Here is a 17,281-nt window from a genome sequence, read left to right on the forward strand (position 1 = left end):
ACAATCCTTCAAATGAAAATAGTTTATTTCTAGCGACATCTCGCTGTGTATGTGTGAATTACTAAACCAATATCAATGTTTCTCTTAAAATATAAAAGTGATAACAGGCAAGTGTCATTGTTACAACATAAACACCTACTCTGTGATTTGCATATCAGTAAGAACATTGTGTTACTATTGACATAATTTAATCTAAAAACATTTCAATAAGAACATCAAATTTTAAGTTTATCTAGTTTATTCATTATCATTTCAAGATTTTTTTAATAATGGGAGTAAGTATATTATTTACTACTTATATATAGATAGGATTCTACTTACTGCAATATTTATTTAAGATCGCCATAGACTTGAACATATACTGAATAATAAATTAAAAATAAAACTCAAGTTTACTAATCCACGTTGTTATAAAACTCAAACATTATATATAACTAATGTATGTTTATAAGTTTATAACCTCAAAGAAATTAGAAATTCTTTCATTAATATGTATCTAAACAAATTTTGATACTTATACATAGATTATATTAAATAGGGTTGCCAACTTTTTATTGCTCAACCCCAATGATTCCTACACTAAGTTAAAATAGTTGAAATGAAAAAAAATACTTACCTAAATACCTACAATATGAAGTAGATCTTCCTCTTGGGTTACAAATACATTTTTATACACCAAACATAATATAGAACTAAATATATATATATATAAAAAAAACGTATCCAATGTAATATGTATATGTATGTAGATGTAGATATAGTATTTTTCAACGATTCGGTGCAATAAAATAACAGTTCAATTAAATAATCGTAACGAAATTTGACATACACATAATACATACTTATGATGGAGAAAAACATATACCATTTTTCATCTCGATCAATTTACCCCGGACAGGCGGAAAAGCTGCGGGTAAAGACTAATAAATCATATACCTAAATGACACCTTTTGTAACTACCTCCAAGGGTGAGAGTCGCGCAATCCTCTACGGCTTCTGGTCATCTTCTTGTTCATGGCGAGTACGTGCTGGTTTAAACCTAAAAAGCATTGTATTCGAAGAACGGAACATTGATATCGTAAAGGAGCAATCTCAACTCACCGACAAATATAAGAACATCAATCCTTCACAGAAAGTACCAGCCCTGATTATTGGTAAGGATTTCACCAAATTGTATTGTCTATTTTAGCAAAACATAGTGTACGAAATTGCCGTATGGTCACGGCATAGAATAGACCTCTTCCTTGCTCGTGGATGTCATAAGAGGCCACAACCATTAAGTTCCCTTAGAACTTAATGGTTGGGGTATGGGCAGCAATTTTCCTCTTAAAACACCACCAAAATCTAACTGCGGTTGCCAATCCGCCTGTCAAGCATGGAAACTACTTGCAAAACTCCCCTTTTGGGAGAGACCTATGTTCAACAATGAACAATAGACGGCTGATATGATGATAATGAATGAACGAGTGAATGTAAACAAATAAATAATCTGGCCATAAACCAATCTGCTGGTCTGCAATAATAGTACAAATTAGAAAATCTTTTGATTTGACACTTATTTAATTTTTGCGATAAATTCAACTTAGTTATTTTTTTCATTAAGTTTTATTGAAATAAACTATACAAAATATAATACCTAATACTCTAATCTAACTATTTCTAATATGAGTTCCGCGGAAACTAGGGCTCTTGTAGAAAAGTCTCCAAGGTTGCACGAAATTATTTCCACAATGATTCAGTTTTATTCTTCATGTTAAAAATTAAGTAGAGAATAAAGTATTTTACTTTTAAAATATTTGTAATAAACGCTTTTTTTTTCTTATTTAAACTAGTGTTTCATAAAATAAAAGGCATTTGTGGATATTTTGTTATCTCAAAAGTTTAGAAACCCCTATTATAATCTGTCTACAACTTCATCTTTTTAAATTTATACGAGTATGAAATCAATATAATAACTCTTTCAATTACAAAAATAATCAAAATCGTTCGCAATTGAGGAAAATATAGCGTAATGTACACAAAAATTACAATCAAATTAGAAACCTCCATCCATGTTTTACGTATGATAAAAAAGATCACCTTCTTGTAAACGAATTACTGGGATTGATGAAATCTATTGTGAATTTTGTAACAAACAGAGTAATACAATATCACGTCGAGATCACATCTAAATGAAATCTCGAGTCCAAAGTCTATCTGAAAATAACATATAAGTATTTGAAATAATTTGGATGAATGTCGTTTGGGAAAAATTCTATTACCCGAGCAAAGCTCAAATGTGAATAATAAAATCTTCAAGTTCTTATACCTGTCACCAGTATTTTATTTGTTTTAAAAATAAAAAATCTTTAAACCCCGTACAAAATACCTAGTAGACGTAAAAGCAGCTCATAACAGTAAAATAGAAATGTGCCTCGCCTAGATTTATGCATAGCCTCTCCGCATAAAAGCCACAATAGGTTCGACGTTGTTATCTATAATATAATACTACCGCATACTTTAGCATATAGCATTTCATCGATAACAACCGTAAACTTAAAATTGTGGCTTGAATTAGTCTAAAAGTATATATAGACAATTATATATAAGATAATTTAGGATAAGTTCCATCAAATGTATTAACTGAATATTTTTCCTAAATAGACATTTTGAACCTTCCTTACTAACACAACGTGTCCAACTATTAAGTTACTTATATACCTAGTTAGTGTGTCTAAATCTGTGTTTCGGTCATTGGGAGAAACGCTCGCTATTACTAATAAACTATGAACTAATTTCGATTTCACCGAATATAACGTAATATTTTGATAGAAAATATACACACATCTTATAGAATATAAACATACATATAAAATATTTACAGTTCCACATACAGATTGAAAAAAGTATAAAATACTGAAAGTTAATATGCTATTAGATAACACTTTGTACATGTATGTACATATATTGATAAAAGCTTCTAATATGCCAATATCGCTTTGATGTCCCCAAATGGGTTCAATATATTCACGTTTCACAAATAACATAAATACGGGGATGTATATTTCGTGTAGACAATTTTTCCATTCTATATGCCAGTACAGTACAAATAACTTCGGAGTTGTATATAACAAAGTAAGTAAGTACAAAAGATTTTGTAAATCACAAATAAGTGACATTATTACCTTATTAATAGATATAAAAAAAAATATTTTGTTTCAAAATTGTCTATAAAAGTTAATCGAAGAAGATAAGATTCTTTACTCATCACGATAAGAAGAACTGATTCTATCAACTATAAACATTGGTTGGTTGGACACTTAACAGCGATCATCGAAACTTAAGATTGAATCTCGACTTGAACTTTCGAATATTTTAAATTTATATTAAAATTATTGCCAATACACTTTGTACAACACAAAGATGTGTCAGACCTTACACGGTTAGTACATAATAGTAATAAAGAACTAAGATAGAATATTTCGCATATACCATACTACTTCTTGTGATAAATTTATTCTTAATTTTGTCCATTTTTTGTCATACCACACATTCATCTCAACATATGCATCTCTGCTAGATGCAGTCCTCTTTCATCTATCACCTTTGCTAGCCAACACTTCAATGCGTACAAGATAGCAAGCCGAATTATGCTCTTATAAATTTTCCTCTTAAGTTTAAGGGGAATTCGCGAGTCACAGATGATTGCCGTAACCTACCGCGATTTCATTCATCCTGCGTTAATTCAGTGCTTTACTGTTCGGTCTAATTCACCATCACTTTATAGGAGTGTACCGAGGTATAGTAGTCCCATCAAGATTTATGACTAGGACTAGAGAAACCGCCGAAATCGCAAAATATGCATTCAGTTTTGGTTCTGCTAATTTTGAAGTCAAAACTCTTTGTTGTCATTTTACCAATCTGTTCTGGACCTCAGCTCTATCCTCACCGACAAGAATAATGTCATCGGCAAACAGCATATATCAGGTAGCTTCTTCTGTCTAGACTCGCTTTCAAAGCATCTATTATCAACAAGAGAAGTAAAGGCTTAAGGTCGATTCCTAGTCCACCCCACGATCACATTAAACTCGTCGTTGTTGCCAATGGCCGTCCAAACATATGTACGAAATTGACTCATATGGTCCGAATTTAATAGTAGGTAGTATTAGAGATAATAATTTCAGAGGTCCAATATGGCGAAGTTAAATATATTTTATCGTGAATTCTCTATCAACCTATATATTATGTCAACAGATTCTCTGGTTTACTCTTTTGGAAAGTTAAAGAATAAAACGTGAATAAGGACTGCTTCAGGGCAAACAGGCGAAGTTAGAAGTTTTCGAGTAATGAGTGCCTATTGACTGGAGAAAGTTTGTGTGTTAGCAGAACAAAAATCTTTTCTATAATAACATTGTTCTTTTCATGTCTATTGGGTAATATTGAACAATTAGAAATACAACACAAGGTACATTGATTATTTAACGATAACAATTTGTATTATTTTATTCATCATTCGCATTATATTACCACGCATGTCAGAAATAGGTAGTTTTTCGAGAGATTGAGAAACCACTTTAATAATAGTAACAAGTAACTACTTATTACTACTACTAACTTCTATAATAACATATCAATCAAACACACTCACATTACTTTGTAAACTTAAGATATTATAATTGAAAGTTTACGCAGTCAAATGTCAAATCTAAACGCAGCTTATTACAGGAAGATGTTACAGTGAGAGGTTGTTGCTATATAATTTATATAGACTGACAAATGATACCTACCCGCATTGCTCCCAATTTGGGCTTGCGATGTGCACATATTTAGCTCAGTAATCGCTGATGTCATCACTCGACAACGGCCCATCGTCCTCAACAATAGGCCCTTGCCTCGATAGAGTGCACACTTAGACAGCTTTGCTATTAACCACGTCGTTAACATATTAAATTGATGCCTATACGCGTAAGTATATTATTGTATAGATCTTAAAATGCTTGATATTTGTTACTACAAAATGCTTTCTCGTTGGGAAGTAGGTACTTAAAATAAAGAGAAGTTTTCCAAAAAATCTTACTAAATCTCATTGATAGGAAAAGGAGGACAATGAACTTTTTATTTTCCTCTTATTTGACAAAAATGTTCTGCAGTGAAACAGGTGACAGAAACACAATCACGTAGACTGTGTGATAATTTGAAGGGTGGAATATGGCAGTGAAATTACAGGGTACAGAGGCATAACAACATAGTGCACAGTCTCGTGGGTGCCACAGTGTGTTTTATGCTATAGATGGTACTGTTCACGTCTACAGGCGATGGTTACTACTGTCCATCTGTTGGACTGTCAGCTTGTTTGCCATTTTAAGTATCATAAAAAATAAAATATTTAATATCTCGTAAATAAATATCAATAGGTGATGATCCAATGAAAAATATCTTACATAACAAATGAACATTCCTTAATAATAACCCAAAATCCAGCAATAGTATTTAGTAGAGAATATTGATCGAAAATAGTGCAATATTATCGAGGTCTAAAATAAAGTATGTTACAGCCGAATGACATTGGAATACATATTTAAAGCATGTACAAGCAAAACAACTTCTATGAACTTAGTAAACGAAGTAATATTTTATTTCATTAATTAATTAATTGGTTCTTTTTTATATTTAAATATAGAAAAGAACCAATGAAAGGGTGCATCGTATATAATTATTTCCAGTATTAAAACGCCACAAGGAATCATATTTTCATTAATATATCACACTTAACGTAATCATCATCATCCTCATACCAGCCGTTAACTATCCACTGCTAAACATAAGTCTCCCCCTTGGGGGGTTGTGCCAGTTGTTGTCACGCTTGACAGGCGGATTAGCAACCGCAGTTAAAATTTGGTGAAATTTTAAAAGAAACGCTGGTGCCCATTCTTCGACCATTAAATTCCCTTAGTCACTCCTTACGACACCGACGCGAAAGGAAGAGCTGACCAATTCTATACTGAGTCCACACGGCTAACTATTTAACGTAATAGTTACAAATATTTTTTTCGAATTTTCAGAGAAAAGAGAAATTATAATTGTTATTTTACTTTCATTTTAAAATATAGCCTTAACTACATTTGAACGCAAATTAAATAGGATTTAAATAGGTTATCTTCGATAACCGTTCGGAAAGTTTACAAATGGATATTTGGATGGAAATATAAATGTCGTAGCTACAAAGATATGGCGTTATCAACACAAAGAAAGCGTTATCCATTAAGGCTTTAATGGAATGATTTTGTTAAGAATTCAGAGATAACGATCCGTTTAAAGGGGCCGCCGAAGACATCAGCGCGCTTTCATTAATTTAAATCAGCGATGTTGCTATTCTTGCATATAGTCCTACTAATATTTTAAATGTAAAAGTTTGTAACTTATGATATTTTGATATTTAGCACTCAATCAAAGGCACTGACGAAAAACTTGAGAATGTTGCTCTTTATAAATCAGTTAAATATTTAAATTAAATAATAAAAACAAAGTAATAGAAACTTTTTTCTCAATACGGTACCATGAGTGTCACAGTGTACTCTGTAATATTCATTTCATGACGATTACCACTTTTTACCAGGTGCACCGTGCATTGTTCACCACTCTGCACACTTTTACATAAAAAAACAACTAAAGTACGTACAAATACATATAATAGCTATTTTATACTAATGTAGGCTGTTGTACACAAATTATTAATTTCATTATTGACAGCATTGGTAAAAGTAATTATTTTCTGTATTTGTTAGATAATAATTTTAATTTTTTTTTTATTAAATCCTATTAATATTATAAATGCGGAAGTTTGTAACGATAAATGGATGGATATTTTAGGATGACTTAAATTTGATATACCTACGGGTCGATTATATAACTTAGCACATAGGATACATTATGTACCTACTGATTCATGCAGGCAAAACCGCGGGATAGGGCTAGTAATAATATATGCCACAGAATCACACCAATCGTATGATTCCCAAACTGTGAAACGAGAAACCAAACAATGTAATGGGAGCACAGCTCAAAAAAAACTTTTTGTTTATTGATCTAACTTTTAGATGTATCAATAACTTCATACTCGTAGTAATACCAGATTCTTTCACCTTTTACTCATTGGACGACCAGACGGGGCGAGAGCCTACATCGTAGATATACTATTTATACACACAAAGCGTTTTCCGTTTTCATGATGCATATGGCCAAGGAGTGTAACTTTTTCCTGCTTATGTTTTCCCATCCAAATATGAGCTGCACTAATTTAAGCCAAATGTGAATAGACTATTCGTAAGTCTGCAAACTCTAATTTAAACCACATCATCGCTTTCTATCAAGTGAGATCAATCGATGGACTCTTCAATAGTAAAAAAAATATGTCCTAATTTCCAACTAGTACTCGGGATGTAACATAGAAATAATCATAAAACCACATAAAACTCAATGCGTCTGGCTCGCCAATCAAGCGTAGTTTAAGTTTAGACCAACGTTCTATTAAACAGTTAGGTCAACAACATCACAAATGGCTATTTATTAGATGTGTCGCCATATAATAAAGACAACATTGAAAAAGTTCATATAAATTGGTAACTATTTGGGTCATTGAATCTTGTGAACGCTTGTTAACAATTCATGATTAGACGAATATAACATTGTATAGAAAAGACACGAATGTAAGGGTCGATCCTATTATGCCACGGACAGCACGGTATATCCTATGGCATCTAGAGTATCTGCAGGTTGGAAAGTGGTAAACTTTCCATCAAGTGGGCTGTAGATTTGATTGCCGTTAAGTTCTTAATTAAAAACAGCAGATAATATTATTTCCAAATTCAATCGGTATTACGAGAGTATTAATTGTAAATTACTAACTTTTACCCATGACTTCGTCCGCGTGACCGGGATGCATTTATGCCTTCTCCATCCCAAATAATACGTTTATAACAAATTTCATAGTGATTGGTTAAACCGTTAAGCGCTATAAGTTAATAAAGAAAAAACTCACTTTCACATTTATAATAATACACATTTATTATAAATATTTAGTTTCGTTTAGGATTAAATTAATGAAAATAAAAACTAGTCAAACTTTCTCGATCTAATTTCATGTCAGTTAAACTGGTAGTAATATAATAATATTAATATATAATGTGTGAAACTTTTAACAATAAAACAAAAACATTATTAAAGAGACAGGCTTCTTAATACAAAAATTCAGTTACAGGTAAAAGCCTATAATATACTCTAACATATTCCATGATTACATATATGTATAAAAAAATTAATAATATTACAAATTCGACCGATACTCGTGGGTTCGTTCCCGCACAATACAAACATTTGTATTCATGAGTATGTCTATTTGTATTGGTCTGGGTGAATTCTATGTATAGTATGTATGTATTTAAAAAAATATGAGTACATGAAATATAAGTTGTGTAGTGCCCATAAAAAATGCTCTGCTTAATTTTGAACTACATGGCGTTGTGTAATTTGCTTAGTACTATTAGTAATATTATTATTACATGGTACATATTATATATCTATATATATATAGTGTAGTTAACGTTCGATTGATTAATTTGAAATGTATTATATAAGGTTGATTACTTTATAGGGAATGACACGATAACAGTAGAATAACCTCTTCCTAACGATAATGGCGGCGCGTCTACGTGTTTACTCGGTACAATGATCAAAGTATTTAATGGGGGACGCATAGTTGCCATATAAAAACACCTGTGTACAATAAACTAAAGCTTAAACAAATTTTCTGATGGAATCCATTACAAGGTTGGCTGTATTAAAATACTAAACATCTCATTTCTTGATTAGGACCTGAGAGTTCTAAGGCTAGCTGATGTAGGTGCTATGAGTACTTGAGTAATAAGTTATTATGTTCGTTATTTCCAAATTAAAAGAAAATTGTATTGCCCATTTATAATATATAAAACTAACCGTATCTCGTGACCTTGTCCGCAGTATATAAAATACCACGTTTTAATCTAAAGTTATGATCTATCTGAATTCTGTAAATCCGTTCCATTTACACATGTTTGATTAATAAACATTCAAACTTGCATATTTATAACATTAGTGGGAAGTAGATAGGATAAACAAATAATTTTTTTTTGTTATTATCATAAAATTTTATTATTTTATATTTATAGTTAACATATAACTCGTGAAATATTTGAGACATAAACATTGATGGTGGAATTGTCTATGAATTACTAGTACTTATGGTAGATAACGTAATGAAACAGCAATGCGTTTGTTGTTACCACAAGAATAAATTAATCTTCAAGGCTACTAACTAATAAATAACTCAATACATTAGTCTCGAGTTACAAGAGTTAGATATTAATTAAAAAAAAATTAAGTAAAATAAATAAAATTTGGCTTATTGATAGATAGACAGTAACTATGCCATAATATTTCTGTAATGTCAAAAAACTTTCCAACAATTGGCCTTTCACTTTCTTAGTAGTTTTGTTAAAACGAAAAAGTAATGATAAAAATCAATTATTTCGCTAATAGTAATTATTATTATTAAGAAGTCATTTTTATTATTTTAATAAATCAATATCTCAATACCTATCGTCTAGGTGTAAATTTAGAGTTTTCCGTCGCAAAGAGAGTTTGTTTGTGTTGTTTTTTCAAATATATATATATTTATTTATTTATTTATTCTTTATTGCACAATAAAATTTTGTACAAATGGCGAGCTTAATGCCATATGGCATTCTCTACCAGCTAATCATTGGGTAAAAACAGTATATATATATATGCGTATGATGTATATTTTTGTTTATTTGTATTAACAACGTCACAGATATCATCGCTATCTTAACTTCTTACACCAACACACATCTATTGTATACCAACCATAACATTGTGAAATATCTGGCATTATCGTAACTCTTATGAAATCACTATCAGTGATTGTCAGTCGTTTCCCGTTGAGATAATTATCTCAAACAATATCAAACAATGTCAATTACTTATGTACAATTATAAAAAATATAAATGAAATTTGCCATTTGCCATTCACTCCAAGGTCTTTTAGAGGCTGTTAAGAAATGAAAGAAAGAGAATTTATTGTTAGCAAATTTATTATAAAAACTAAAAACGAAAACTAGTGTACCTACTCTGTTGCAAAATTATACAAATTTACAATCATCGACACTGCAGACGATTTGGAAGAAAAATAAAAAATTAAATTATTATAGCAATCAATCAATTAAAATATATTTATTCCAATTTTCTTAGAATTATTCGTGTAAACCTATCACAGACTATTATGATATACCAACTTCATAGTATTTGCATAAAATATGTAGATTCATCTGAATATAAATAAATAATAGCAAAAAACTCGACAATTACTTTTTTATAAATATATTATAGTGCAAATGAAGACTTTTTAATATAAATTAGTACAGAAACAACCAACATAAAGTCAAATCTGTATTAACAAAACCAATCAGCAATATTAACTGAAACAGAGCAGTTGCTTCCACAAGCAGCTTTTACTGCGCATTCATCATTACGCTCATATGAAGGGTAAATTTAATTTCAAACTAAGAAGAAAATGAGAATAGTTTATGGATACTTGCGTGATGATAACTCTGTGAATGTGTCTATGACAAATTAGAGTAATTATTAGTTTAAAACAAACTTATGGTAATATTAGAACCTCATACTGATAATTTATCATATAAATTTTCCTTCACTCCCTCTTATTATGACAGTTTTGACACAAAACTGTAGCCGGAATTTGGGTGACAATTTATATGTAACATATTTGACAAATGATAGTAAATATTTTTATAAAATAATCAAAGAAAAAAGACGTTTTCTATTATTGAAAAATTTCCTATGAATCCTATTTTCATACAACCGTAACTACACAAACACTCATATACAACTTTTAATAATAATTTTATATAAATTATAATGTGATAATTTTATTAAAAACTATCACATTTGCATATATTAAAAATATATAAATGTGATAATGTACCTTTATCTCGCTCATGAACGTAGTATAACGTATTCTTACTAATATTGTTACCTTTTAGCGTCTTAACAACTTAACCATGAAATTTGATATGTTAATATGAATATTATAGACTTTTTACCCTGGTCAGTAAACATATCCCGCTCATGCAGACGAAGTTGCGAGTATAAGCTACTTTATAATGTGCGGCCCACTTGTTTTTCTGTCGTGAAGCAGCTGGGTTTGGATGATTATGTTTCTACTTAAAGGATGGGATATAGCAGTATAATTACAATAAAAGGAAGTACAGCACCATAGTACTCAGAAATGGCATCGCATGAGAAGTACCACAAGCTTACTAGTATACTCTGTCATGTCTATGGCGCTATTAATAGCTATAGCTGACCTAAGCAATATAATAAAAAAAATAGACACTGTTATTTATATAAATCAAATAATATAAAAGAAAATGCTAAAACGGGACAATTCATTCTACCGCTTTTGCATAAAATTGCTTTTCTTATTATTTTTTAGTCACGTAATATATTGAAATTTATTTTTAAATTAATTTTAGTGCTCCGTTATGAAATTTCCAAAACCATACCTATCTTTTAATACATAAGTAACTAACTATATTTTAATGCATTATGTAGACAAAGAAAGGATTTTTAACCGTAAAGGACTAAAGCATATATTGAGTATATAATAGTAAGCATTAGTACATAAATTATAAACCTAACACGAGTATAGTACACAGATCCAGTTTTAGTCAGGGATTTTTTTTATGTAACTTGATGATTTAAACAAGCTGATGGCTCACTTGATAAAAAAATTAATACTGTCGCTCATAGAATATCCCAAGCACTGCCATTCGTGAAAATGAAGATGTTATACCTCCGTAAATTACTTGTTTTAAAAATAATAAGTACCTATCTGTTACTAATTTTATAATTGATTAGTATTTATCCATCTTTTTTTCAATAAATTGACAATTTTCAATGCTATGTAAAACCTTATGAATATAACAGTACACTGATTCGTGATATTAAATTTAAATCATAATTTCTAAAAATCGTGATAAGTTAAGATCTTGTGAGCACAATAAATTCAAGGGTCTGAGTGCACTCGACGCGAGCCCAGGTACTTATTACTTATTAAATTCGTTTAAAATTTGAATTATTATAATCTCCTTTAAACCTAGTAACAGTTATTTGGATAGTATTTTATTATAAATAATTAAAAAAAAATCAGACTTATCATACCAATATGGCACTGAAACAAGAATAAGTCACATTTATGGATATTGATGATCAGTTCAGAATTGAAAAAATTATCATTACCCACTCAAAAAAAATTCTTCCTTTTCGAAGACATATAAAATGTAACATATCAAGTACTTCGCCAATTAATATTATATATTGTACAGATGGACAAACTTTAGTGGAATCGATGGCAATACTTCAATATCTGGAAGATACACGTCCCGAACCTCGCTTGACACCCAATGATCCATTGCAGAAAGCGCGTATGAGAGAAATATGTGAGGTAAGATTCTTATCGATTTTTTAATCTTCGACGTAGATAATGTGCTTCTAACTGTATCTTACAATATAATTAAACTCATTTATACACATAAGAACCGCAAAAAACCAACATAAAAAACATAACCCAAAGGATAAGCAAGCTGAAGTGGCAATGGACTGGTCACATAACTCGAAGAACCGATAACCGATGGGGAAGAAAGGTTCTTGAGTGGCGATCCCGTACGGGCAAATACAGTGTAAGACAACCCCCACTAAATTGAATGACGGCCTGAAATGCATTGCAGTGGATGCAGATGGTTTAAAACCGTTCTTTATGGCAGTCTATGGGGGAGACTTATGTCCAGCAGTGGATTTAAATGATTTCTTGATAGATATTATAATCCAGAGTTACCAACACTACGATCGACAATATATCTCTAACTGTACCATCTGGCATATTAATTTAACTCATATATATACCTATGTCCGCCCATCACACCCTTTACATTCCAGGAAATGCTTGGAGAAAATCCAATTTAACAAGAAAAAATACAATTTGTGAGTTGTCCAAAATGTTCAGGTAGTTGCCTACTATTCAATCCTATCCCACTAATAATATAAATGTCAAAGTTTGTAAAGATGTTTGGATATTTCTTACTCCATCACATATCAACGGCTAAACGGATCTGAATAATATTTTGGTACACAAGTAAATAAAGTATCTAGATTAAATAGGATTATATATTATATAATAAATAGGATAGTTTTTACCGTACTCACTTGAAATATAAACATAGCTACTGAATATAAAGAACCGATTTATCTACATTGAATATTTATAAAAACGTTATAAAAGTTATGTCAAGCTCAGAGCAGACAAAATAGTTTTTTCTGTTCTGTAATATTCGGGATAGACTATGTAGAAGCCAAAACAATCAAGAGTACAAGTTGTGCAGGTTGAGTCGATTCTAAGGAATTTCCATCGCATTTATCGTATCGCATAACGCGAATAGTTATAATAACAAATATTTATTATTATAACTATTCACTGCTGAACATAGGCCTTTCCTATTAATGAGGGTTTTGCCAGTAGTTGCCACGCTTGGCAGGCGGATTGGCAATTACACTAAGGATTTATTGATGTTTTAAGAGGGAGACTACTTACTGTCCATCCCTCAACCATTAAGTTCCCTTAGTCGTCTCTTATGGCACCCACGGGAAAGGAATGGGTGGCCCATTCTATACTGGGACCACACGGCTTAATGGTCATATATATTAATTTTGTCACCGTCTAAAACACTGGTATGTTTTTTTAATGATTTATATCAACTACGTTCAATATTAGGACTATAAAAATACTCAACTCAATATAAACGAAGGTGTGGTTATTAGTAGTATTTATTAAATACATTGGCTTTCCCACTTAACACTGTATATGAAATAGATTCTGTAGATACCTACGTGCAGGAAAGTGGATACTAGGGGTTCGTAATTGGATCGCATGATTAAACACTCACAACCCGCGTTGAGAGTGGAGGATACTCCAATATAACAGAAGGCGCTGGATTTTGACAATCAATTTCCGCAGCAGGCAATGATCTACGAGTTTATCGAAATTGGTCGATGTGAAGAGATTTAATTCAACAAATTTGCAATTTAATATAGGATTTCGTAATACTAACAAAATTTAAATCAAATTTGTGTTGCCATATTTCGACTTAATCCTTTTGTCAAACAAATTAAAATAAAACATTTAAATACATCTCTATTATAAATACTTGTACGAGTAAGTATTTATTAAATCTCAAGTATTTTCCATTAGTTTTTACTTATAAAGAGTTTGTTTTGTATTCAAATATTTATAATTTTATAATCCAATTGTAATAAATTTTGTTTTAGTTAAAGTAAATTATTAATGATATATTATACCTCAAATAAGGTAATAGTTGTTCGAACTACGTAAAAAACGTGTTAAAAATATATAGAAAAATGGCTCAAAGTTCACTTCAAATATTTTTAATTGAAATTTTAATTATATTATTAATATAATCACCATATTATCAAGACACCTACACAGTCTCATATTAAATTGTAGCGGTGTTTCATTAATTATTAGAAACCGTATCCAATCTACTTACCTTTCTCCTGCCTTTTAACTTTTATTAGTTTCTTTAACTATTCTTGAACATACAAGTAACATGATGGCGCCCAACGTGGGAGACTGTTTATACACAATTTGTATCTCTAATATTCGTTGAAATGTCAGTTTCATAATACTTAAAATGGCAACCTGATTCATGATAATATCATAAACTAGCTGTTGCCAAAGGTTCTTTATTAGCAGATGCTTATGTTATAAAGTAATGTAAATGTATGTTTCTAATTTTTTCCTAATTGCCTTGTGGCTCCGGCATAGAATGGATCATCCCTTTCTTTCCCGTGAGTATCGTAAGAGCGACTAAGAGAACTTAATGGTCGAAGAATGAGCAGTAGCATTCCTCTTAAAACTGATGTTTTCAAGATCACCAAAGCCTAACTGCGGTTGCCATCCCGCCTGCCAAGCATGGCAACTACTGGCAAAATACCCCTTGTGGGGGAGGCCTGTGTTTAGCAGTGGACAGTTGATGGCTGATATGATGATGATAATGTTCCTAATTTTAGCTTTTTACGAGTAGACTTAGTACTTTTGGTTATGTGTAGATAGTCAGTCAGAGAAAAAAAATTATAAGTATAGATTATTAAATCATTATATCCCATGTTTCATTGTTATAACTTTTCCATAAATTTATATAGAAATCTGATATTCCAAAACTATCTGCTAGAGACGCAACTAAATTCCTAACGTGATAGATACCATAGGCATCAAAGTGCAGTCTACTACGTTCACAATCCTATTCACTTTCCACTATGTGAACCGTCAACTTATAAGTACAACTCACACTAATCAATCTGTCTCAGGTGACGGCTTTCATATCACAGAAACCATTTCTACGTATTACGAATTTGTCTTACAACAAAAATACATTATATGAAAGTCTATCAATAAAAGTCACACATAACTCAACGAAGATAAAAAGATAGTATCGCTGAAATGTTTGACTGAACATTCATCCCCCTATGTAAAAGTGATTTCTTTGTTCGTTTTAATTGTTTTCTCATTTTTCAGACAATAGTGTCTGGTATCCAACCACTACAGAACATTGGACTCAAGTCCCATTTTACAACGGAATATCAATACCAACAGTTTACAAAATACTGGTGCGACCGAGGGCTGCAGACTCTAGAAAATCTTCTCCAGAAAACTACTGGCTTGTATTGTGTTGGAGACCAAATTACTATGGCTGACCTATGCCTTGTTCCTCAGTTATTTAATGCAACAACTAGGCAAGTTCATAGAAATAAGTTTAAATAAAAAAAAGAATATTTTATTTTAGAACTCTGTAAACGTTTTCTTTTACATTTTCACCTGTTGTATATTAACATATTTACTTGTATTCAGTTTAGTATTACATGATGATTGATTCATTGCAATTTAAAAGTGTTTTATCGTTTTGTATTCTGTTTTTATATAATTTGGAATACAGATGTTTTGCCTTTAGATCTTATAATATTACGATCATAAGCCATTCGTCAAACCAAAACATAGTCATGTAAACATAGATTCTTGGCAGCAGAAACACCAAACGAACGAATGCTATAAAGTTTCCTTTTCATTCGATCTTAGTAAAGTTGTTTAATGTAGATATTTCTTGAACTATAAATTATACACCCGTTATATTACACTTTGGTCTTAAACTCTGATATATAAAAATGTAGGTACTGTAACAATTACTGTAAGGTTGCTAAATAATGAAAACTAATCCGGATTATTATGTAAAGATTGTTTTGTTATGATCTGTTTTATTATGATGTATCTCTTAAACTATGAGATTCATAAATATTGGGATAATAAATTGTCCACCCGTTCTATTACACTCTGGTCTAAGACGCTAATATATAAAAATGTAGGTACTGTAACAATTACTGTGAGGTTGCTCAATAATGAAAACTAATCCGGATTATTATATAAAGATTGTTTTGTTATGATAAAACAATTGTTATTATTTATACACCTGTATTGTTTCTAGTGTATAATACTTTTATTTGTTTACAGGTTAGAGTTGAGTCTAGACAAATATCCTACCTTGTCAAGATTATATAAAAATCTACTCAAAGAAAAAGTGTTCGAAGAAACTCATCCAAAAGCCGTCAGGCCAAAACCGTAATTTCTACAGCAAATTACCTAGATATGACACTTTGTAAATTGTTATTGTATTAATATTATCATAAATATATACTCGTACATTATCTTATATTGTTATTTATATGTATATACTACCAAACCTATCTTATTCAAAGTTACAAGCAAAATACAAACTAGTGAACCAATGTCATTAACAACACAAAAAAACTGACTTCAATTGTAGTAAACCCAATTATTTTGATTTAAAAACTAAACTACTGTCCGATTTTGATAAAATTTCTATGGAATTAATATGTAGGTATGACCTTTCAGGTAAAAATAAGAATTTTTCAAATTAGTTTATAACTGACGGGGTTATGAGGTAATTAACAGAATTTTTAAGACGACTTCCCTCTTTTTGAAGACGGTTGGTAAATATAATCTCATCATATGTATATGCTTTAAACATTTCCGAACGCAACATGCTTCTACCCTCCTTACCTATCCATATTTCCTATCAAA

General features: G+C 30.8%; 1 protein-coding gene across 2 annotated transcripts; it reads left to right on the top strand.

The window, feature by feature from the left end:
* Positions 1 to 127: 127 nt before the first annotated feature.
* LOC113522679 (probable maleylacetoacetate isomerase 1) lies at positions 128 to 16,889 on the top strand. 2 transcript variants are annotated; one of them, XM_026908447.3, is made up of 5 exons: positions 128 to 275; positions 899 to 1,154; positions 12,441 to 12,559; positions 15,704 to 15,921; positions 16,691 to 16,889. In XM_026908447.3, exons 2-5 carry the CDS (start codon positions 941 to 943, stop codon positions 16,800 to 16,802), a joined length of 663 nt encoding a protein of 220 aa, XP_026764248.1. In that variant the 5' UTR covers positions 128 to 275; positions 899 to 940; the 3' UTR covers positions 16,803 to 16,889. The 2 variants fall into 2 exon arrangements, with proteins under 2 accessions (XP_026764248.1, XP_026764249.1); XM_026908448.3 differs by having other exon boundaries at positions 968 to 1,154.
* Positions 16,890 to 17,281: the final 392 nt, after the last annotated feature.

Source organism: Galleria mellonella, unplaced genomic scaffold, assembly GCF_026898425.1.
Source record: "Galleria mellonella isolate WM207_F2 unplaced genomic scaffold, CSIRO_AGI_GalMel_v1 utg38, whole genome shotgun sequence".
Lineage (NCBI taxonomy): Eukaryota > Metazoa > Arthropoda > Insecta > Lepidoptera > Pyralidae > Galleria > Galleria mellonella.

What these genes read in the sequence shown, in the direction of transcription:
- LOC113522679 (XM_026908447.3), top strand. Translation starts at nt 941, where the DNA reads ATGACACCTTTTGTAACTACCTCCAAGGGTGAGAGTCGCGCAATCCTC. An exon ending in AGTACCAGCCCTGATTATTG is followed by an intron (nt 1,155 to 12,440) that starts GTAAGGATTTCA and finishes TATATTGTACAG; the next exon opens with ATGGACAAACTTTAGTGGAA. An exon ending in GTATGAGAGAAATATGTGAG is followed by an intron (nt 12,560 to 15,703) that starts GTAAGATTCTTA and finishes CTCATTTTTCAG; the next exon opens with ACAATAGTGTCTGGTATCCA.